Raw genomic sequence first — 18,663 nt, 5'->3', positions numbered from 1 at the left:
ATCAAAGATAATTTATTTTAAATAAACGATGAACAATTTATAAGTGTATTTTTTTCCGTTCACTTCTTCGAACTCGTTCATTGTTTATCGTTCATGAACACTATGAACAAGCCTGCAAATATATAGCTACACTTTTTATAAAATATGACATTAATAGAATGGACTTAGTTAATTGTCTACCATAATTTGTAACTTCTAAAACCAGTCACTCGTATTTAAATAAATAATTTGATGAATTTTAGAATATGAACCAATATATTTGTCAAATTTTCATGATCAGCTCTGCACAACTAGCTATAATGGAATGATTCAAACAGCATAAAAGTATCGAATAAATCAATGGAATTTATTTATTTGCTTTAAGATTTTTGATGACTTCTTCCGTAAAGTCACTCGTGGAAGCGTAGCCACCAATGTCCTGAGTTTTGACTTTTCCAGCACGAAGAACTTTATTCACTGCGTTCTCAATTTGATCTCCATGCTTGTTCATATTCAAATGCCTCAACATGTTGGAAGCCGTCAAGAGCATTGCCGTTGGGTTTGCCAAGTTCTTTCCAGCAGCTCCAGAAAAAGCATGTCGCGCTCCCGGTTCAAAACAAACACATTCTGAGGAATAAGACTCTCCTGGAACAAGGCCAGCACCTCCAACTAATCCAGCTGTAAGATTGGTAATGATATGACCATAGAGATTGGGAGTAACAAGAACGTCAAACTGATGAGGATTGGTCACTAATTGCATGGTACAATTGTCCACAATCATCTTCTCAAATTTGATATTTGGGTAAAGCTCGGCCATTTCCTTAAGGGAAGAGAGAAAATTGAGTTAAAAATGTTATTTGACAGGTAACCTAATACAATACATTACTTCGCAGCATCTCAGAAAGAGTCCATCACCTAATTTCATGATATTGGCTTTGTGAACGGCAGTAACTTTTCTAAGGGGTTACATAGATTATAGTTGGCTTTGTGCAAAATACATATAATACACATTATGATTAGGGATATGAAAATTATTGTGAACATACATTTAAAAAAAAAAACATGTTAAGTGTTCTTAATAATTATTTCTCCCTATTTTGAAATTTCAAATGTATTAGTGAGGAAGAAGCACTATAGTTTTGATATTCATCTCTGTCAGCAGAAATGTCGTCTGTCAAAATTGAACTCATACATTTACTTTTGATTAAGATTCACAAGAAACATTTGAACATCCCTAATTATGATTAGTGTACCATCTTAAGGGCAGTTTTATTATTTGTGGGTCAAAATAAACCCTTTTTAGAGCTTTTTCTTTTAAATATCTAGGATGAGTTCGTGGAGTTAAATAAACTTTTAGCCAAAAAACGAGATACAATTCTAAAATTGATTGATACATCATATATGTTACAAAGTCTTACTTTCGACCATTTCTCAAGGCATAGTCAAATGCAAATTTGGCAATCTTTTTGGAGCGCTCTCTTGTGATGATTTTAAGGCACTCAATAACTCCATCCACAGAGACATGCTCAAGAGCAGAATATTCTCCTTCAATCTGTTCACGAATGATAACAATATCAACATTCCGATGACGCGTATCCACTCCGATATGACTCTTGACATTTACCACATTAGCAAAAAGGTCTAGTTCTTGACGAAGCTTTTGATTCAGGGTTTTAAGCTCGCCGGTAGAAGAGGAGCTTGGAGTTCCAAGAATACCTAAAAAGCAACATTAATAACCAAGATTAGGTACTCCAAAGGTATAGTATGAGACTACCTTTGAGACAGATACGATTCTTCTTAATGGAATTGGAGACTTCTTTGAGGGAGTCGGAGCTTTGCGAGTGTATTTCTGAGAGAAAAAAGGAATCAAAGTCTAGCGGAACTCCAACAGACTTAAATACACTTTCAACGGACTCGATCAATTCAGGTCCTACTCCATCCCCAGGTATGACGGTGATACGTTGGCGAGGGGTAGGAGAGGCCAAAGAGGAGCAGTGTCGTAAAAGGCTACGGGAATTACGAATCATATCTAAAACAATACGATGAATATCATATGGCATAAAATGCTGCTGATTCTCAGTCAGTTGCTGCTTCTTAGCCAATTCTTGTAAACATTGATGATATGTGGTGCCATCTAGGGCTAGGAACATAGTAGTTGTAAATTTAAATCCTCATTCATTCATCGATCATGCAGTCATCATACTCACTCATATCATATTTGATAGTTTGACGCAGTAAAGTACGTCTATGATCATCAAATTAAGAGTATGTGAATAGGAATTAAAATGAGGGAATGCATATGAATTAGGATTTTCTGTTAGTGCAGAGCTACATTGAGTAATAATAAGGAATAATAAGTAACTAAGGAAGGCCAGGAAGTATCCCTGACATTGAAATTTCCTTTTTTTTTTCTTTCTCTTTCTTTCTTGGAGATAATTACCCTTCTTTTATCCTTTGTTCATGCATCTGTCTCTGTATCTGGACGTTGTGTATTCCCTTTTGACAATTATATTTTATTATAGTATCTGTATATATAACTATATAAGATTATATTGGAATGGACATTTTTTATCTTGTATTATTACTTATTATGATTTGACATTTCGTAAGTTTGAAATCGAAATAAGAAGTTGTGAGTGGATGTTTGTGAATAATAGGAATCTGAATTGTGCGTGTTTGTAGGTGAAGCTCGCCTTTCTCTTAGCTTCCCTTGAGCTTGCCCAGCTAGCAGCTACGCGCTTCGCTTCCTTTTTTCCTTTTTTTCTTCTAAGTTATTGACTGTATCCCAGTCTTTGGTATTATTAAACGTCAAGTCTCCTTATTCTTCGTGCTCGCCTTACTAATTACTAATCCTACGTCCATCTTGGCCCCCATCTATTCCATGATTGCCAGACAGGGCAGCCTTTAAATTCCCTTTGGATAGCGTCATGGCCGGAATCTCCGGTTCCACTTCTCGCCGGCCCTCCGGTTCCAAGCGTAAAAGAATTTCTTCCTCACCCAAACGAGCCATTTCCAAAATCAAAAGAAACAACTTCAAATCCAACTCTCGTTCCATGAAGAAGAGCCTCAAGAGCTATATCTATGATGATGAAGGTAACGTCTTTTATTCAGAACCTTTATCTCACTTACTTCCCCTTCCTTTTCAGCCCTCAAACACAGAATCAGACATCTGGAATCCCAGAAGGAGACATTGGATCACAAAATCTTATATCTTGATCAAAAGCTTGATGGTAAAATTCATTTTTTAAATTGTGAAGGAGTTAATTATATTTCTATCCAGGGCATCGTAAAAAGGACGCCTTGCTGCAGGAGGCCATGAAGCAATGCATGAAGGATATGAAGCATGCAGAAAAAAACAAGACTAAATTGGAGAGGGAAGTCCAGCACCTCAATTTCAAAATGGGGGTTTTGAAGAAAAAGTTGTGCAAGGTAGAGGGAGAAAAGTCCAAGCTAGAAAGACAGCTCAACAGCTCGGGTCTATTCACGGATATGCTCAATAACTTTAAAGAGCTCTTTGAAACTAATCTACAGTGCTCCATTTGTTCCGAAATTTTCTTATTTGCCACTGTTATTACCTGTGGACACACATTTTGTGAGGACTGTATTGAAGAGTGGACATCCAAAAAGAATAATTGCCCCATTTGTCGTGCAAATATTAAAGGAAAGGCAAGTAATGTCGTTCTGGATGAACACATTGAGAAAATGGTGGAGCAGTTCTTTCCAGAGACTGAAAAAAAATCACGCAAAGACCTGGTACTTGAAAGAAAAACCAAAAAAATGAATCGTGTGTCTAACATCAATAGTAGTAACAAGGATTCATCTAGTGATATATCGGATTCGGATGATGATGATGACGACGAGGAGGAGGATGATGGTGAGGAAGAAGAGGAGGATGTGATGAGACGACATCTGAGAGGTCTCACTTCAGATGATTCCTTTGAATTCACAGGTCATCCTATCATGACTGTCTCCTTCAATTCTTCGTCAGATGATGATTCCTACTCTCCTCTTAGCGCAATCGAAGAGGAAGACGACCATTCCGTCGCATCCAATTCTAGTAACTCCTCAACAGAAGGATTCACGAGCTATAGTGATGACTCTTCGGATGAATAAAGAAAGTATCGCCCCCAACCCATTTTTTTTAAATTTTTTTTCTTAATGTGACTTCTGATGTGCTTGTAATTAACTATTTATTCAATCATATAGTCACCATTCGGTTTTTTTTGGGAGCAAAGAAATAATATTGAAAAATTACCCCTTGTCAACAGTGTACATCACAGGAAAAAATGAAAAAAAAAACGAAAAAAAAGAAACATGAAAGTTTTATTTATAATTATCATTTTTTCACTTTATATACTCGAAAAGTTCTGTTTGAAAATACTTCATTGAAATATTTCTTATATGCTCCACGTGCGTATCGAATTTCGTCACAAAATAAAGGATGAAGGCTTTGTTTCAAGTGAGGAAGATCCTTGATGCCATCGCTTGGAATCTATTAATATAATATAATGAAATCTTGGTTGTAGTTATAAGTGATAAAAAGAAATTAATAAACTCACAAATCCATTTGTCAGATCCATTATCTCATTCAAGGAACAACGATTGGATGGTGGAGCCATGCAAATTGAATCTTCTAAAATTATATAACTTGTGTCATACTTTCTTAAAATTTGATAAACTTCCTCTGGAGATATTTTTGAGTAAATAGAATACAACTTTTTTTTTTTTTTTTTTTTTTTTTTGGAATGAAAAGAAATTAATAGTAATATAAAAATGTGAAAATAAAGATTTGCTACGTTTTATTTTATTAAGAAAGACAATGACTCACTTCTTTCGTTCTTATTCGAAGGTCCTTATCCTCAAAATGAGGATGATTTGTAAGGCGTCTTGATGTACACAGTTTGACTCCAGCCAGGAGTTGCATACTTCCCGTAAAAACTGCATCCTTTGGAGTAAATTGCTTTATCCATTGCATGAGATCAACAGTGTCTGGATCGTGTAGTTCTCTCAAGTCTTCCAATTCTTCTCTCAGAGATTCTTTATGCGATATATACAGGTGGAGAATAAGAAATAGGAGGACCATGTGTCGAACAAACTGAGTGAGATTTTTGGAGGCTTTACTCTTTTCTTTTCCTATAAAATGACTCAAGAAAGCATTCCATAAATGAAAGTCGCAAATACATGCACTTGCACATATGAGAATATAAGGACTCCAAAAACACTTCATTCTAAAGGTCGAAATGGCTAGGGCTCCAAGAATCAAGGACATGCCTTATTGAATAAAAAGATAAATTATATCATATTAATAATATGTAGGAATTAAAATCCATTTCAAAGGTCTTACATAAATGAAAAATGAACTCTGGCCTATCTCCAATGTTAGTAAGGAAATGTAGATGAGCTTCTTCGTCAATTTTCTTAATTAAAGAAACTGAGTTATCCTTATTTTCTTCATCTTTGTCGGTTTTTTTCTCTTGAGAGACAAGTATCCTCTTGGCTATTGTTAGAATGAAAGAGGCCAATCCAATGATGAGTAGTAGTATATATAGGATAAGAGATAAATTCGGTACAAAGGCATATAGTTCCGACATAGGAAGAGTTTGAAAAGCACTCAGACACAAATATAGTCTTGTATCAAAGTTGGTCTGATCCGTAAATCCTAGTTTGCTCTTGATGAAATGAAGTATGTGATTGTCATCATGCTGATCCATACCATACTAAAAATAAGATACGTTAGCTATTAATATATGCTAAAATTTAATAGTATTTATAATACTATAAATACCTTCAGAAGCATATTAATGCAAATTGTGATGATTAGAGCAAGGACTATATGTCCAATAGAGCGTATGACATAGGAAATAAGCTCATTTACAAACCCATATTTTTGCATAGGAGGTTCTTGAAGATGCAGAAAAATAACTGCAACAGGGATGAATGACAATACTAAGGAGCTAAGCACCATAGGCTGATAATACTGAAAATACCAAGTTGAGACGATAACAAAAGAGTGAGATACTAGGATTTTAGTGATTTTATTCCTATCAACGATGCGAAACATTCCCAACATAAAAAGTACTCCTGACTCTAAAAGAAGGACGAACTGAGAAAATTGCCAGCAAATCGTGAATAGGAGGGATAGGCCAAAATTAAGAACCAAATGAATTTTCTAGAAATAAATATAATTAACTAATATCAAAGCAGCTGGATGCAACTAACCTCATTTCCTTTTGGATTTAACTTTAAATAGTAGCCAACGGATGCGAATTGAAGAAAAATAAAAGGTAAGGAAAAATGTTCTCTTAATGCAATGGTATATTCGACTCTCGTCACGCTGGTCCTATAAACGATAACAAAATGTATAGGTAGAAAAGAGGCATATACAGCCTAAACAGACTCATAATCATACCTTAGACAAACAACATATGCCGATGTTACAATACCAGCAACCCAAGTTCCGCTGATTCTCCAAGATATGAGATAAAATGCCATCATTAAAATTCCTTGTAATGCAAATGTGGCTTTTATATAAAAGAAAATCGGTTCTAATCCGAAATCATATACGCTATATACGACTCCCAAAAACAACTCCTAAGGAAAAAAACCAAAAACTTAATAAACACGCTTAGAGAAAATAAAACCACTCAAGGAACTAACCTGATAAATGTTAAATCTGTGGAATATATTAATTGTTTTGGTGTTCTCTGTGACATTGTCGTAACGGAGTTTGTTCCAGCCTTCTTCCATGGATGGAGACTGGACAAAGTCTTTAAAGTAAGAGTAGTAAAGACCTTGCTCCGTTCTGAATGAAATTTCCCTCAGAAGTTGACTAACATTCGAAAACCAAGTTTGATTTTCATGCAGTAGCTCCAAATAATCACACCATTTGTGTCCAATAAAAAGCATAACTAATACTCCAATAACTATATTGGCAGTGGATAGAGTCTTCATTTGGGATGTGAATATGGAGTCCTTAGTCTGAAAGTAAAAAAGAAGGAAGAAATAAATCCAATGAACGTCTCATCAGTTACAAAAACCTTATGTCGTTGGACTATGGACTCTACAACAGGATTTTTATTGTTTGACATTTTCTGTAACTGTAACTTTCAGCGGTGTTTATCAATTATAAAAGAACTCTTCATGGAGACCTTGTTGCAGTTTAAATATTTGTTGCAATTTGTAGCAAATATCGTTCCAATAAATTTAATATATTATGTATGTACATACTATATCGATACAATAATATGATGAAGGAGAGTAATTTGACTCCTTGAGTCCATAAATCAAAAGCCTACAACCTGAACATGTACAATCACAGCATGCAAATCTGAATAATAAAAATAATGAATCATTGTTGGCATACTATATGAATGTTCTCCGTATTGAGAGCCGCCAACTCCATCTTAGAATTTCCATCTTTTTTTCTTCCCTCTTGGAGAAATTCTTCATCATAGTCCAAATCTATATTCATTCATGACATGCAGACATTATTAAATATTATAGATATTCACAATCAGAAGAAAACTATAATTACCTTTTTGTCTTCGACGGCGAACACCATTGGGAGAGGTGATGAAGTCTCCTTCCTCTCGCGAGTAAAGTCTTTCATTGTCCCTATAGGATATTACGTCTGCAGTAACGGATCTTCTCACTGGAAAGTATTCATACGTCCTGTGTTGGTGATTTCCATAATACTCATGCTCAGACTCCAAAGTGCCGTACTCAGAGGAGTACGGACCTTCTTCACTATAATCATCGTAACCAGATTGTTCTTGTTGCTGTTTTGAGCGGATAGAGTGAGGAGAGTCTCGATATTTGTACAAAACGTCTATAATATCATCCCCTGCATCCATTATTGATTATAGACATGTTATTTTATTTGCCATTACATTATTGTAATTTGTATCCTGGTCTTTGGAGTCTCTTTGTATTTGGAAATAAAATAGAAAGCAATATGAGTCTATTTTTGGAAGGACTTTCAATTTTTGTCACTAATACTTTATTATAATGATGAGTACAAACCATAGATAACATACTTATCTATAGTTGATATATTACGTACTAGTACACTTTGACATACCGTTGTTTGTCAAATCCACTGAAACCAAAGTGAAGGTCAGAAGAAGTCAGGACTAGAGATCAAGTGCTATTTCTCTTTTGGGGATGGAATAATATTAATCTAAGAAATTATTTTCATCATTCTTTCATGTATTCTGATTCAATCGACAATCATACATATTAATAAATAAGGAAAGGGGAAGCTGAGGAAGGAATTTAAAGAGCCATCTATCGGGGTTTTAAATTTCTCATGTATTACTACATGCACCTTTTAAACTCCACAAGACGCCCCAGACGTGACCTCTTCATTTTATTTATTTATTGCCCTATATATATATACCTTTGAATGATGGTTGCAAATAATTTTTACACCAAATGAATAAAATACAAGAAACAACGAACCCTTCTAATACAAACACTTGTTAAATCGATAATTTCATTTAATGTTTGTACATGATATTAACTCTCCATACTAGTAGTTATATCCAAACAAATCCATTCATTATGGAACGTCGAAAATCCCTTGGTAAACGTCGATGTAGCGTTATTCCTCCTGCAAGGAGAAAATCCTCTTGCATTATTGACTCCATCTCAAGGGAGATGTCAACGTATGCAAGTGAATTTGGAGATGATTATATGGGACCTATTGAGTGGACGGAGTGGATTCGTACAAAGACTCCCAGTTTAGGAAGCGTTTATTTGATTCCTAACTCTTGCATAGCCTACTCCTACAAACTGGCAACAGATAATGAAGCAACTAGGTTTAGTTCTCATTACTTGACATTGAGGTAAGGATCATGAACCAGAGTCCAGATAAATCCATTTATTGTATGTACGTTTGATTTCCATAGTCCCACCGGATTAAATGAATTCATTGGCTCTAAAATTTCCTTTTCTTCCCTCGAGAAATGGATTAGTGAATCTATTCAATATGAAAAAATTTGTAGGATATCATTTTTCATGCAATTTCGGATCTCCAAATCGTTTCGAATATGGAGTAAAATTGTGAGGAGATCCAAGTTCACAACCGTTACAAAGTATCTAATGGATAACTCGAGTCTTTGGGGTAAATATGGGGCTCTCAGATCATCGCTTAGCAAAATCATGGCTTTGATGTCATCACTCACGGATATGGGAGTCATTCTATTAGAAACCTCAAAAACATATAACCTTGAGGATTTCTATGGGATACAGGAGGAAAGGGTGGATACTTTTCGAAAGGATCTTCAAAACTTTAGATCTGTAATCAAAAGGATCGTTTACGATGCGTGCAAAGCTACATTTTCTCAGTCTGGATTTAGCCTCGATGATTATCGTATCGAATGTAATTACCTTCAACGTCAACTATCAGACAATACATCCCTTTCACCCGAGGCTCGTTATGAAGTACCTAAAAAGCTCACTTTTATTGAGCAGTCCAATAAACGGCTCATATGCGAAAAACTTATATCTTTTGTTCATTTAGTGGATTGGATATTTCGTATAGCCCTTTATAATTGTGTGAAAAATACATTTGACTCCATACATATGGAAATGGAATCAAGATCCGCTCAATTTGTTATAGAAGCTGATGACGGGAAAAAGGGAAGTCCTACTACAGCGTCCTCGGTAAGTAGTTCTACACCCATGTTTCATGTTGTGTTGTCCATTTATGAAAAGAAAATTGTTCTTGAGCCAACGATTCACAATTTTGAAAAAGTCTTAGAAAAGTATCTCCACAAATTAAACGAAGCCATCAACTCAATTCAGCTCATAATCCATGACAAGGATTTAAATCCCTTCACACGTCCTTATCTCTATGGTAAAATAGACGAATCCCTAATTCAAGTCCCAAGAGATATTTTAATCAGTAACCATGAAAGCTCCATCAGGGACATTATAAAAGCAGTATGCAATACCCTTTCGAAGTCATACATCATCTGCAAAACTATTTTTGATCCATATGAGAAGACTTGTGAGGAATTCTCAGAGTACCCTTCAATAGAATCCCAAGACAACTCTGAAATGACTGTATCAACAGATGTAGAACAGTTAAAGGGAGATATGCACTCTTTAACAACACAACAAAAGAACATTAGGGAACTCAAGGATTCATTTTCATTAGGACTCTTCAAGGCGGATTTCCGCCCCTTTAAGCGTCGTCTCCTCCCTAATATATCAAAGGCATTTTCTAAGCTACAAGAGGCTCTTCCACAGCTGGGGAGAGAGAAAATATCTTCTCTGAGTAAGTGCATTAAGGAAGTGTCGACTCTTGCGGAATTTGAACCCGAGTCTGCCAAGGACATGGTGGAACACATGGACACTCTATCTATACTAAAACAGGAATATGAGGATTTACAGAACAAATATCAGGATATCCTCATAGTTTTTGCAATAATGGAAAAGATCCCTCTTCCAATTCCTCCCGAAGATGGAACGGCTATCAATAACCTTAAGGCCTTAATGACATCCCTAAACACCATTATAGATAAGAGAGAACAAAGAGAGGCAAACAAGATTTTGCGTCTAAGTACCGCTCTCCAAGAGGAAGAAAATGTTCTCAAGACAGAAATCAGTGTGCTATTAAATGAGATCAAAAGTCCACAATTGACGGAAAGTAGTTCATCCCCTCAAGAGATTCGAGAAAGTCTCTTGAAGCACAGAAATGAGCTCTGCAACGTTGAAGAGAGGGCCAATGTCTACAAGTACTACGAAAAAGAGTTTGGATTTGAAATAACAGAGTACTTGGAGATAATAGATGCGAATAAAATACTGAGGTGAGTACTTTCATAGCCATATACCTTACAAACCTATATATTCTTATCAGCTAATATTAATCCATTATCATTCAACGTAATCAATTCCCCTCCCGCCCTCTCTCCACCCTTCTAATTCAGGCCTCTCTTAGTTTTAACCTTCTATTCCCTGACTAGTCTTCTTATATAAATATTAGTGAATTACTACAACACCCTTTCTCGTCCCTCCTTTCCTTCTCCCTTTCATCACTAAAAATTAAATGAAATAAAGTAAGGAGTAAAGAAAGAGAGAGAGAGAGAGGAATTTGGCTGCCCTGGCTGTGCTTTTCCTGTTACTCTTTGTATATTGATTAATTATTCCCGGAATTTTTCCGGATCTTGATGTACGGAGCAGAATCATTAATAGACTTTGATTATAATTGATGATTAGATCCAGAATAAGGTACTTGTTAAAGAGAGACCCTTTGAATGCTCTCGTGAAGGAACTAAGAAGAAATAGTCCGGGCCAAGGAAAAACCGGACGATTGTCACATTGGGAAGTTAAAAATATATATATGTATTCCCCTTTATATATAAATATATATCTATATGTGTAATATATATGTATAAATAAATAAATGTATACATATATATAATATATATGTATATGAATATTTATATATATATATTATATATATTTATTTATAATCATGGACCTATGGATTTTGCAAACCTGAGTCCCTGATTTGGATGCGAAATGTATGTTGAAAGGATGGGGAATTGTTTAGTTTTGAGACAGGGCAGGAGGATAGGAGGGCAGCAGACAGAGGGGGCAACTATTAGTTCTACTAGGAACTTGGAATTGATTTTTTTGTTGTATGTGAAGTCTAAGAAGAGGAATAAGTTGAACTACGTAGCATTAGCATAGCCTGGAACTAGGAAGGATAGGGAGAAATCGCAATGGAGAATCATCCAAACATTCCTCCCCCTGCAGCTCCCCCGATCCACATGATAGAGTCCTACGGATACAAAAAGGAGTTCAAGTGTCAGTACTGTCACAAGAGTTTCGAGAAAAGGATCTGCGTGAACCGCCACATCAAGAATGTGCATGAGGCGACCCGTGAGTACGTGGAGTGTTACCTCTGCCACAAGAACTTTGCTCAAAAGCACTACCTGGCCACACACATCAAGACGGTGCACCATGGAGTGAAGGAGTTCAAATGTATGTACTGCGAAAAGGAGTATGGTCAAAAGTCGCAGCTGAATCTCCATGTGAAGACGGTGCATCAGCGCATCCGCGACTACGCCTGTCCCCAGTGCGACAAGACCTTCGCTAAAAAGGATACTCTCAAGTTCCACATGAAAACCGTCCATCAAGGTATTCGAGAATTTAAATGTGAGGTTTGCAACAAGTCCTTTGCTCTTAAAACAGGACTTCAAAGCCACGTTGATACAGTGCACAAAGGCATCAAGAAACACAAGTGTCAAGGATGTAACAAGCCATATGCCCTAAAACAAGGCCTCAAACTACACACCTGTAGTCATTCCAAGGACCAGGGCTCCTCTTCCAGCTTCTCCTCCTCATCCTCCTCGCACGATTCTCCTCCTACACAAATTGAACTTAAGCCCACCTATGCTACCCTTAATCCTACCACCACCAAAGTCGCCTTCCCCGCACAGCATATACAAAACCAGCCGCCTCCTCATAATATCAAGTTTGATTATCCTTATGCTGTTCCTGTTTATACCAAAATGAATTACTCCAAATGAGTAGTTCTTCCTAACCTCATCCTTACCCAACCCAACCCTACCCACCCACACACCCACCCTTAATAAGATGCGCAGAAAAGTCTCTCTCTCTCTTCAGGACTTGATAACAATAATTTTAATCATAACGATAGTTAATCATAAGAATCATATTATTTTTTTCTCGAAAATTACCTTATATATATAGCGTTCATAATATTAACTTTCCAATACAAATAATTAAAACTTTACTTTACTTTTTTTTTTTTTTTTTTCATCACTTTCCGACAACCTTTTTGGGGCTGTGATTCCAGTTATGTACATAAACTATAAATACGTATATCTATCTATTACATACATATACTTATACGTATTTATTTATTGGAAACTCTAATTATTTTTGTCTCCTCCAAAGTTTGTCACTATCTAATAATCCTTTCGTTTTGTTCTGTTTGTTCAATTTTGGATAATAAATTATAATATTATTAATTAATTATGAGTAGATGCATTGATTCACTCATGTCCCCGTACGCTCCTTCCTTTCACTCTTTGTTGCCATTATAGTTCCATTGAAAGACTATGGAATCGTGTAGAAGATTGGGGAAATCGTTGTAAGGAGTGGTATTCGATCGAGTTTCCTACACTAGATGTGGAAGTTTGCTACGACTATACGAGGAAACTTGTTGAAGAAATTCTTGAAATTAGAGAATCTCTAGGTACTTATATATCCGTTAAATATTCTTAGTTCCTCTCTTTAAAAAATCTGTTTTTCATTCCCTTAAGGTAAGGAGAATGAGGTTTTATCGAAATTGGAAGAAGAGGTCACGGGGCTTAAATCCAAGATACCTTGTATTAGAGATCTTAGATCCGGATCTCTCAGAGCACGGCATTGGAAAATGATATCCGAACTCATTGGGATGGAATTAGAGAGTAATTCACAAATTGAGCTTACCCTTGAGTCCTTGGACCAATATGGCGTCTATTCCTATCATGTACGTAAATCATATTTCTTTCCATATTAAAATAATGCTTCCCCAATTCTAAATATGCAAATTACATATCTTTTCAATGGCTTGTAGAAGGAAATATCCAAAATTACTAAGAGTGCTATTGAAGAAGAAAAATTGGATAATTTAATACGGGAATTAAATGATATTTGGACAAAAACCCGGGTTGAAACAAGGGTACGGCATGGGATTTTAATAGTGGATAATTTTGATTTTCTGTTTAACACATGGGAGTCAAGCTTTATCACACTCAGACAATTGGGAAAATCTAGATATTTACAGCAATTCAATGAGCGTCTCTTGACGTGGAGTGGAAGACTAGAGTTTGTGAAAACATTTATTGAACTCCTCAAATCCGTTCAAAATCTATGGGCGATACAGGTTATTTCATTATTATAATAATTATTAGCTCTTATGATCAGGGGCGTTGCTAGCTTTCATCATTTGAGGGGGACTTCATAAGCTTTTGGAAGGGGTTAAGCCCCCCCCCCCAAAAAAAAAAAAAGGGGTTAGTGACGCCACTGCCAATGATGGAATATGTATAAATATATGTGACGATGTTTTACCTACCAATAGGATGTTCCATTTTCATGTCTCATGTTCAAAGAAGAACTTCCATCTGTACACGAATATTTTCAGCGCACAAAAGCAGCCTTTGTACTGGCAATGAATACCATAATTGAGTCTCCAAATATTCTGGAATCCTTTCATAATGAGGATAATTACTTCATTCTAACAGACATTAAACTTCATTTTACCAAAACACAGTCTCATCTCACAGACTCTTTGAGAGCAACAAGATTATCTTCTCCTAGACTTTTTTTTCTGAGCGATGAAGAATTATTAAGGCTGCTTGAGAATTCCGTGGGTAATCTATCTGCACTCAACCCATATTTGTACCTTATGTTTACATCGGTTCAAAGTGTTCTCTTTACGGAAGGGGATTCTCATGAAAGGGTACATATATTGATCCATGTGTCATTTATAATGATTTTTAACTCTAGTTTGTTATTATAACATTCCAGTGCTATAATCCCTTTATCACTGGAGTTTGTTCCAAAGGGGGAGAGAAATTGATGTTTGATGAGCCAGTCAAAGCAAGACTTGATGTTCCTCATTGGATAAAAACAATTGATGGAGATATTTATCGCACATTATTACTCGAATTACAAGATATCATGAGAAAGGGTATAGCATCCTTTCCACAAGTATGGAGAGATAAAAATTATTTGGCTCAAAGTCAGTCCAATGCTGCTCATGTATTTTGGTCTGCGAATAAGGACATTAACTTGAAGGAATTAAAAGAGCATTGTATTCAATCCATTGATAAAAATACATCAAATCCTTCCATTAGAATAAAGGAGGCACGAAAGTTACTTCAATTACTCTATTATGAGCAAGATAATCATTCGAATCGTCATGATCTTGAATATGTATATGATGGTAATCGTTTGAAAGTAAGTGGATTTGGAAATGCAATTCAATATGGAACTGAGTATCTTGGATATGACCTTCCTTTTAATCCAGAGCTAACTTTATATTGCCTCTCCGAGTTGTTTCATGAGTTTGGAGTTTCTCAAAACGCTAAGACTCAAAGATTATTGGCCGGACTCCTTGGAAAATTCTTTTTCTCCCTCTCTCATTTTAATCCTGACTTGAACCTTCAAAATGTAGTACTAGGAACTATTAAATTAGGGTCATGGACCTTTTTGAGAGATTTTGAATATGTTCAAGAAGAGGACGTGTTATTTCTAAAAGAAATATCTATTTATTGTCAACTCATGATGAAAGATAATAATAACCTTGGAAAGAGATTTATCAATGTTGGGGGCTATGAAATACCCATGGGAATGTTTCCGCGCTTAAGAATGGACTCGAGTAAGTGGAAAATTGGGCGAAATTTTATATCACTTATTCAGCCCGATTTTCAAATGAGATTAAGGATTGAGTTTGTCAAACAAGGCCACTTAAAATATGAGTCTTTAATCAATAAATTAGTACAAATCTCTCGTTTACTTGAGCCCTTCAGTAATAATCAAAATATTGACTATCAAAATAAGATTATGAGTGCTCTTGGGAAGTGCACATTTGAAACAGAAACGGATTTTATTTTCTATTGTGTGGATAAAGTTAAAACCTTGGACGAAATGAAAAACATCGAACATAACGAGTTAAGTCACATTTTAGGGGAATCTTGGATGGAAAAATTTAGATCATCTGAAACAATTAGTTCCAAATTGGATTCATCATTTAATTTGATTGTTTTAAATGCAACTGAGTTGCAATCAGCCGTAGAAAATTTTACATGCACGGTTTTAAATCTTCCAGAGTCTATGACGAAGCAAAAAACCATTTCATTATCGTTACGATATTTAGAGAATCAGGTAGGGCAAAAAGTATAACTCCATAATGATCAATGGATATTTATTTATTATTATTTTAATTTATAGGGATATTCCATCATAAAAATATGTCCAGTTTCTCAAATTTTGCACCCATCTCTTCACTTGTACATCAATTCCATTATTGAAGCATCCAATGGAAAAGTGGTATTCCTTTTACATGGACCTTGGAACCAGGAATGGGTCATTTATATTGGAAAGGTCCTGATGTATTATTCTAATCTGAGATTTATACTGAGTGATGACTCCAACAAGAGTGAGGAATGTGGATCAAAGCGGAGCGTTCAACTTATGTATGATGAAATTGAAGAATTCAAGATTATTGGGCATGAACTATCTCAAAAAGATTTTGATATTATGTATAAATCCTGCATTTTGATCAGCCAATACATATTAAATGAACTAAATGAATATGTTGAAGCCATTCGTATTATGTCTTTAGCAATTAATTGCTATCTGCAAAAGCGCGCTTGTGATATAAATAAGTCCTTATTCATATCAGGAGCTTTTCATATCAGTATTAAAAAGTCAGTTGAAAAGTTGCATCAATTCTTCATGGAGATATTGGGGGTTGATCCTGGAATTGAGGATTTAAAGGACCCGTTTGATGTTCATCAGCTCGCGCTGAAATTTAGTTTCGGAGTTAAAAATGTTGAACCACAGTTTTATGTTCCAAGTAGGGAGCAAAGTAAGGTCATTATGTATTTAAAAATGTGCATAGAATATAAATTGAGTGTTCTTTTGTGCGGAAAGAGAGGATCAGGAAAGAGTACAGCAATTAGGAAAGCTATAAAATATTTAAATAACGATAAATTTGAAACTTGTATTATAAATATGTCATCTTCCCAAGCCAATGAGCTCGAAAAGGATTATTTTGTTAAGGAGGATGCTTACATTTTGGATAAGATGAGGTGTTATGGTAATCGGGTTTTGGTTTTAATATTAGAATCCTTTGACATTTGGAATGTGAAGCATGCGTATTTCCTAAGATCTCTTCTGGAGAAGTCAAGACTCCTTTGGGATAATATTACAAAAAGAGTTACACCTCTTACTACTTATAAAATCGTAACAATAGTTGAAGTGACTCTAGAATATTCTAATCCCAATGCTTATAGGGACTCCATACAAAGAATGAATCAATTCACCAGAGATTTACACCCTATTCATCATCGAAAAGATGAAAACGAAAATGAAATGATTACTAAAACAATATTAGATAAATTTATCACTGACTTTGAGAAAGATGTATCCGAAACAAGTACTTCCATTCCATCCCTTATTAACTCAATTCATGAAAGTTGCAAGGAACATCATCCTGAGCGAGTATCCGATCATAATTTATTCCGTGTTTTAGGAGGGATATTATATGCAGATCCAGAAATATTTGTCCGTGGTAAGGACTTTGGTAATCATGTCTACAACGAAATACGTAATGAGTATAAAGGATATGGTGAAATCATTTATGATCAAGAAAATATTATTGATTCAAAGTTTTCTGCCAAAAGGGATTTAAAAGATGTCACAAGCTTCAAAGATTCGATTTCCTATTTTTATCTTGAAGATGGTTTCATTAGAATTAAAATGATATCCCTGAAAGATGCCATGCAAAAATTTAGTAGTGCCTATTCGGGCACCAAGGGAAAGACTTATAATACGAGACTTGTATTCTCAAAGTCTTTTACATATCTTATATCTAGTTTGATTCGATCCATCAATCGATATGGTGAGGTCCTTTTATATGGAAAATCAGGCCATGGGAGAAAATCCTGTGCTGAGTTTATATCATTTTTCCTTGGTATTCGTCTTGTTGAGGCTCCAGGATCAGTAGAACCGTTTTTAAAGCAGCTCAGGACTGCATATATTGATGCTAGTAATGGAGAAGTAGTTCTTCTACTTGTAAAATTGAAAGGCTTGAACAATGATACGATTCAAATCATTAGATTTATCGAAGAAATTCTTTTCTATGGAGAATGTCATAATCTTCTGAGTGATAACGATATGAATGAATACTTATTTGACACGGATTCACAACAGTACGAGGCAAATTACAATGAAAAGACACATAAAGTATTTAAATAAATAAAAATTATATTTATGTATTTCTAATATTTCTTAAAAATTTACTTTAATCTTTAGGATGCCAAAATGGCACTTCATGAGAGTATACGAGAGGATTTACATTTCTTCATTTGTGTTGAAGATGAGAATGTTCATTCTTATATTCTGAAATATCATCCATTTCTAACTCATCGATGTGGGCATCATGAAATAGATTATTGGAATGATGATACTTTGAGATCTATTGCTGAAGATCGTTTCTCTGGTATGAAGTTGAGTGATACGTTTCCCTCGAGTTTGACTCTTCCATTGTTGTCCAAAGTATCAATGAATATGCAAAAGATAGCTGTGCCATTATCGAAGTCTATTAATTCATTTTTGAATTATTTAGATGCCGTGAGAGTCTTTCCCAGCATATACAAACCTACATTCGATCACCTCATTAACGAAAAAAAGGAGCTTTCCTCTGGAATAGCTCAAATATCAACGGCTAATGAATTAATTCATAAGTTGAGTGACGAGATATCTGGGCAAGAACCGGAGGGTCTCCGTATAGCTTCTGAAATAGATAGATTACAAAAAAGAATTTCTCAAGAGATGTCTAATTTAGAAAAAGCTTCCAAAGCTTTCCGAAAAAAGAAGTTATTGCTCGTAAAAGATCTGAAGAGACAAAAGAATTAGCTCTAGATGCGCATGAAT

At 35.3% G+C, this 18,663-nt stretch overlaps 6 protein-coding genes across 9 annotated transcripts; 4 read left to right on the top strand and 2 right to left on the bottom strand.

Moving 5' to 3' along the window:
- Positions 1-236: 236 nt before the first annotated feature.
- Positions 237-2,342, bottom strand: LOC121124587 (isocitrate dehydrogenase [NAD] subunit beta, mitochondrial). 2 transcript variants are annotated; one of them, XM_040719748.2, is made up of 5 exons: positions 2,187-2,342; positions 1,754-2,119; positions 1,398-1,695; positions 866-935; positions 237-799 (listed from the first exon to the last, which is right to left on the bottom strand). In XM_040719748.2, exons 1-5 carry the CDS (start codon positions 2,188-2,190, stop codon positions 347-349), a joined length of 1,191 nt encoding a protein of 396 aa, XP_040575682.1. In that variant the 5' UTR covers positions 2,191-2,342; the 3' UTR covers positions 237-346. The 2 variants fall into 2 exon arrangements, with proteins under 2 accessions (XP_040575682.1, XP_040575681.1); XM_040719747.2 differs by lacking the exon at positions 2,187-2,342 and having other exon boundaries at positions 1,754-2,144.
- Positions 2,343-2,435: 93 nt separating this feature from the next.
- Positions 2,436-4,545, top strand: LOC121124588 (E3 ubiquitin-protein ligase rnf8-B). Its single transcript, XM_071891227.1, has 4 exons — positions 2,436-2,584; positions 2,662-3,072; positions 3,126-3,209; positions 3,260-4,545. Exons 2-4 carry the CDS (start codon positions 2,907-2,909, stop codon positions 4,090-4,092), a joined length of 1,083 nt encoding a protein of 360 aa, XP_071747328.1. The 5' UTR covers positions 2,436-2,584; positions 2,662-2,906; the 3' UTR covers positions 4,093-4,545.
- On the bottom strand, positions 4,286-8,216 carry LOC121124585 (protein C-mannosyl-transferase DPY19L3). 3 transcript variants are annotated; one of them, XM_071891224.1, is made up of 12 exons: positions 8,060-8,199; positions 7,514-7,902; positions 7,343-7,440; positions 7,017-7,277; positions 6,637-6,957; positions 6,389-6,570; positions 6,199-6,319; positions 5,765-6,148; positions 5,324-5,696; positions 4,808-5,250; positions 4,539-4,694; positions 4,286-4,471 (listed from the first exon to the last, which is right to left on the bottom strand). In XM_071891224.1, exons 4-12 carry the CDS (start codon positions 7,065-7,067, stop codon positions 4,316-4,318), a joined length of 2,187 nt encoding a protein of 728 aa, XP_071747325.1. In that variant the 5' UTR covers positions 7,068-7,277; positions 7,343-7,440; positions 7,514-7,902; positions 8,060-8,199; the 3' UTR covers positions 4,286-4,315. The 3 variants fall into 3 exon arrangements, with proteins under 3 accessions (XP_071747325.1, XP_040575676.1, XP_071747326.1); XM_040719742.2 differs by lacking the exon at positions 7,017-7,277 and having other exon boundaries at positions 8,060-8,216; XM_071891225.1 differs by lacking the exon at positions 8,060-8,199 and having other exon boundaries at positions 7,514-8,033.
- LOC121124828 (dynein axonemal heavy chain 6-like) lies at positions 8,200-10,877 on the top strand. The gene is made up of 2 exons (XM_071891226.1): positions 8,200-8,825; positions 8,889-10,877. The coding sequence occupies exons 1-2, from the start codon at positions 8,491-8,493 to the stop codon at positions 10,795-10,797; spliced, it is 2,244 nt and encodes a 747-aa protein (XP_071747327.1). The 5' UTR covers positions 8,200-8,490; the 3' UTR covers positions 10,798-10,877.
- Positions 10,878-11,445: 568 nt separating this feature from the next.
- On the top strand, positions 11,446-12,990 carry LOC121124144 (uncharacterized). The gene is made up of 2 exons (XM_040719268.2): positions 11,446-12,129; positions 12,184-12,990. The coding sequence occupies exons 1-2, from the start codon at positions 11,712-11,714 to the stop codon at positions 12,519-12,521; spliced, it is 756 nt and encodes a 251-aa protein (XP_040575202.1). The 5' UTR covers positions 11,446-11,711; the 3' UTR covers positions 12,522-12,990.
- A 90-nt stretch (positions 12,991-13,080) lies between these two features.
- Positions 13,081-18,645, top strand: LOC121124139 (uncharacterized). The gene is made up of 7 exons (XM_040719262.2): positions 13,081-13,213; positions 13,281-13,489; positions 13,577-13,885; positions 14,081-14,461; positions 14,530-15,888; positions 15,955-17,973; positions 18,043-18,645. Exons 2-7 carry the CDS (start codon positions 13,394-13,396, stop codon positions 18,643-18,645), a joined length of 4,767 nt encoding a protein of 1,588 aa, XP_040575196.1. The 5' UTR covers positions 13,081-13,213; positions 13,281-13,393.
- The last annotated feature ends 18 nt before the right edge of the window (positions 18,646-18,663 follow it).

The sequence above is a fragment of the Lepeophtheirus salmonis genome, chromosome 9 (genome assembly GCF_016086655.4).
Source record: "Lepeophtheirus salmonis chromosome 9, UVic_Lsal_1.4, whole genome shotgun sequence".
Classification (NCBI taxonomy): Eukaryota; Metazoa; Arthropoda; class Copepoda; order Siphonostomatoida; family Caligidae; genus Lepeophtheirus; species Lepeophtheirus salmonis.
This window is presented reverse-complemented; position numbering and strand designations above follow the sequence as displayed.

Bases quoted from the DNA above. Each gene is read 5' to 3' on its own strand.
- LOC121124828 (XM_071891226.1), top strand. From the start codon at position 8,491: ATGATATTAACTCTCCATACTAGTAGTTATATCCAAACAAATCCATTC. The intron at 8,826-8,888 runs GTAAGGATCATG...TGATTTCCATAG, and splicing joins TCTCATTACTTGACATTGAG to TCCCACCGGATTAAATGAAT.
- LOC121124139 (XM_040719262.2), top strand. From the start codon at position 13,394: ATGATATCCGAACTCATTGGGATGGAATTAGAGAGTAATTCACAAATT. The intron at 13,490-13,576 runs GTACGTAAATCA...AATGGCTTGTAG, and splicing joins ATGGCGTCTATTCCTATCAT to AAGGAAATATCCAAAATTAC. The intron at 17,974-18,042 runs GTATTTAAATAA...TTTAATCTTTAG, and splicing joins ACAATGAAAAGACACATAAA to GATGCCAAAATGGCACTTCA.
- LOC121124585 (XM_040719742.2), bottom strand. From the start codon at position 7,832: ATGGATGCAGGGGATGATATTATAGACGTTTTGTACAAATATCGAGAC. The intron at 6,149-6,198 runs GTTAGTTGCATC...ATTTATTTCTAG, and splicing joins TAAATCCAAAAGGAAATGAG to AAAATTCATTTGGTTCTTAA. The intron at 5,697-5,764 runs GTATTTATAGTA...TCTTATTTTTAG, and splicing joins GCATTAATATGCTTCTGAAG to TATGGTATGGATCAGCATGA.
- LOC121124588 (XM_071891227.1), top strand. From the start codon at position 2,907: ATGGCCGGAATCTCCGGTTCCACTTCTCGCCGGCCCTCCGGTTCCAAG. The intron at 3,073-3,125 runs GTAACGTCTTTT...CTTCCTTTTCAG, and splicing joins CTATATCTATGATGATGAAG to CCCTCAAACACAGAATCAGA. The intron at 3,210-3,259 runs GTAAAATTCATT...ATTTCTATCCAG, and splicing joins TCTTGATCAAAAGCTTGATG to GGCATCGTAAAAAGGACGCC.
- LOC121124587 (XM_040719747.2), bottom strand. From the start codon at position 2,129: ATGTTCCTAGCCCTAGATGGCACCACATATCATCAATGTTTACAAGAA. The intron at 936-1,397 runs GTAAGACTTTGT...GTAACCCCTTAG, and splicing joins GCCTTGAGAAATGGTCGAAA to AAAAGTTACTGCCGTTCACA. The intron at 800-865 runs GTAATGTATTGT...TCTTCCCTTAAG, and splicing joins TCTTTCTGAGATGCTGCGAA to GAAATGGCCGAGCTTTACCC.
- LOC121124144 (XM_040719268.2), top strand. From the start codon at position 11,712: ATGGAGAATCATCCAAACATTCCTCCCCCTGCAGCTCCCCCGATCCAC. The intron at 12,130-12,183 runs GTATTCGAGAAT...CTCTTAAAACAG, and splicing joins CATGAAAACCGTCCATCAAG to GACTTCAAAGCCACGTTGAT.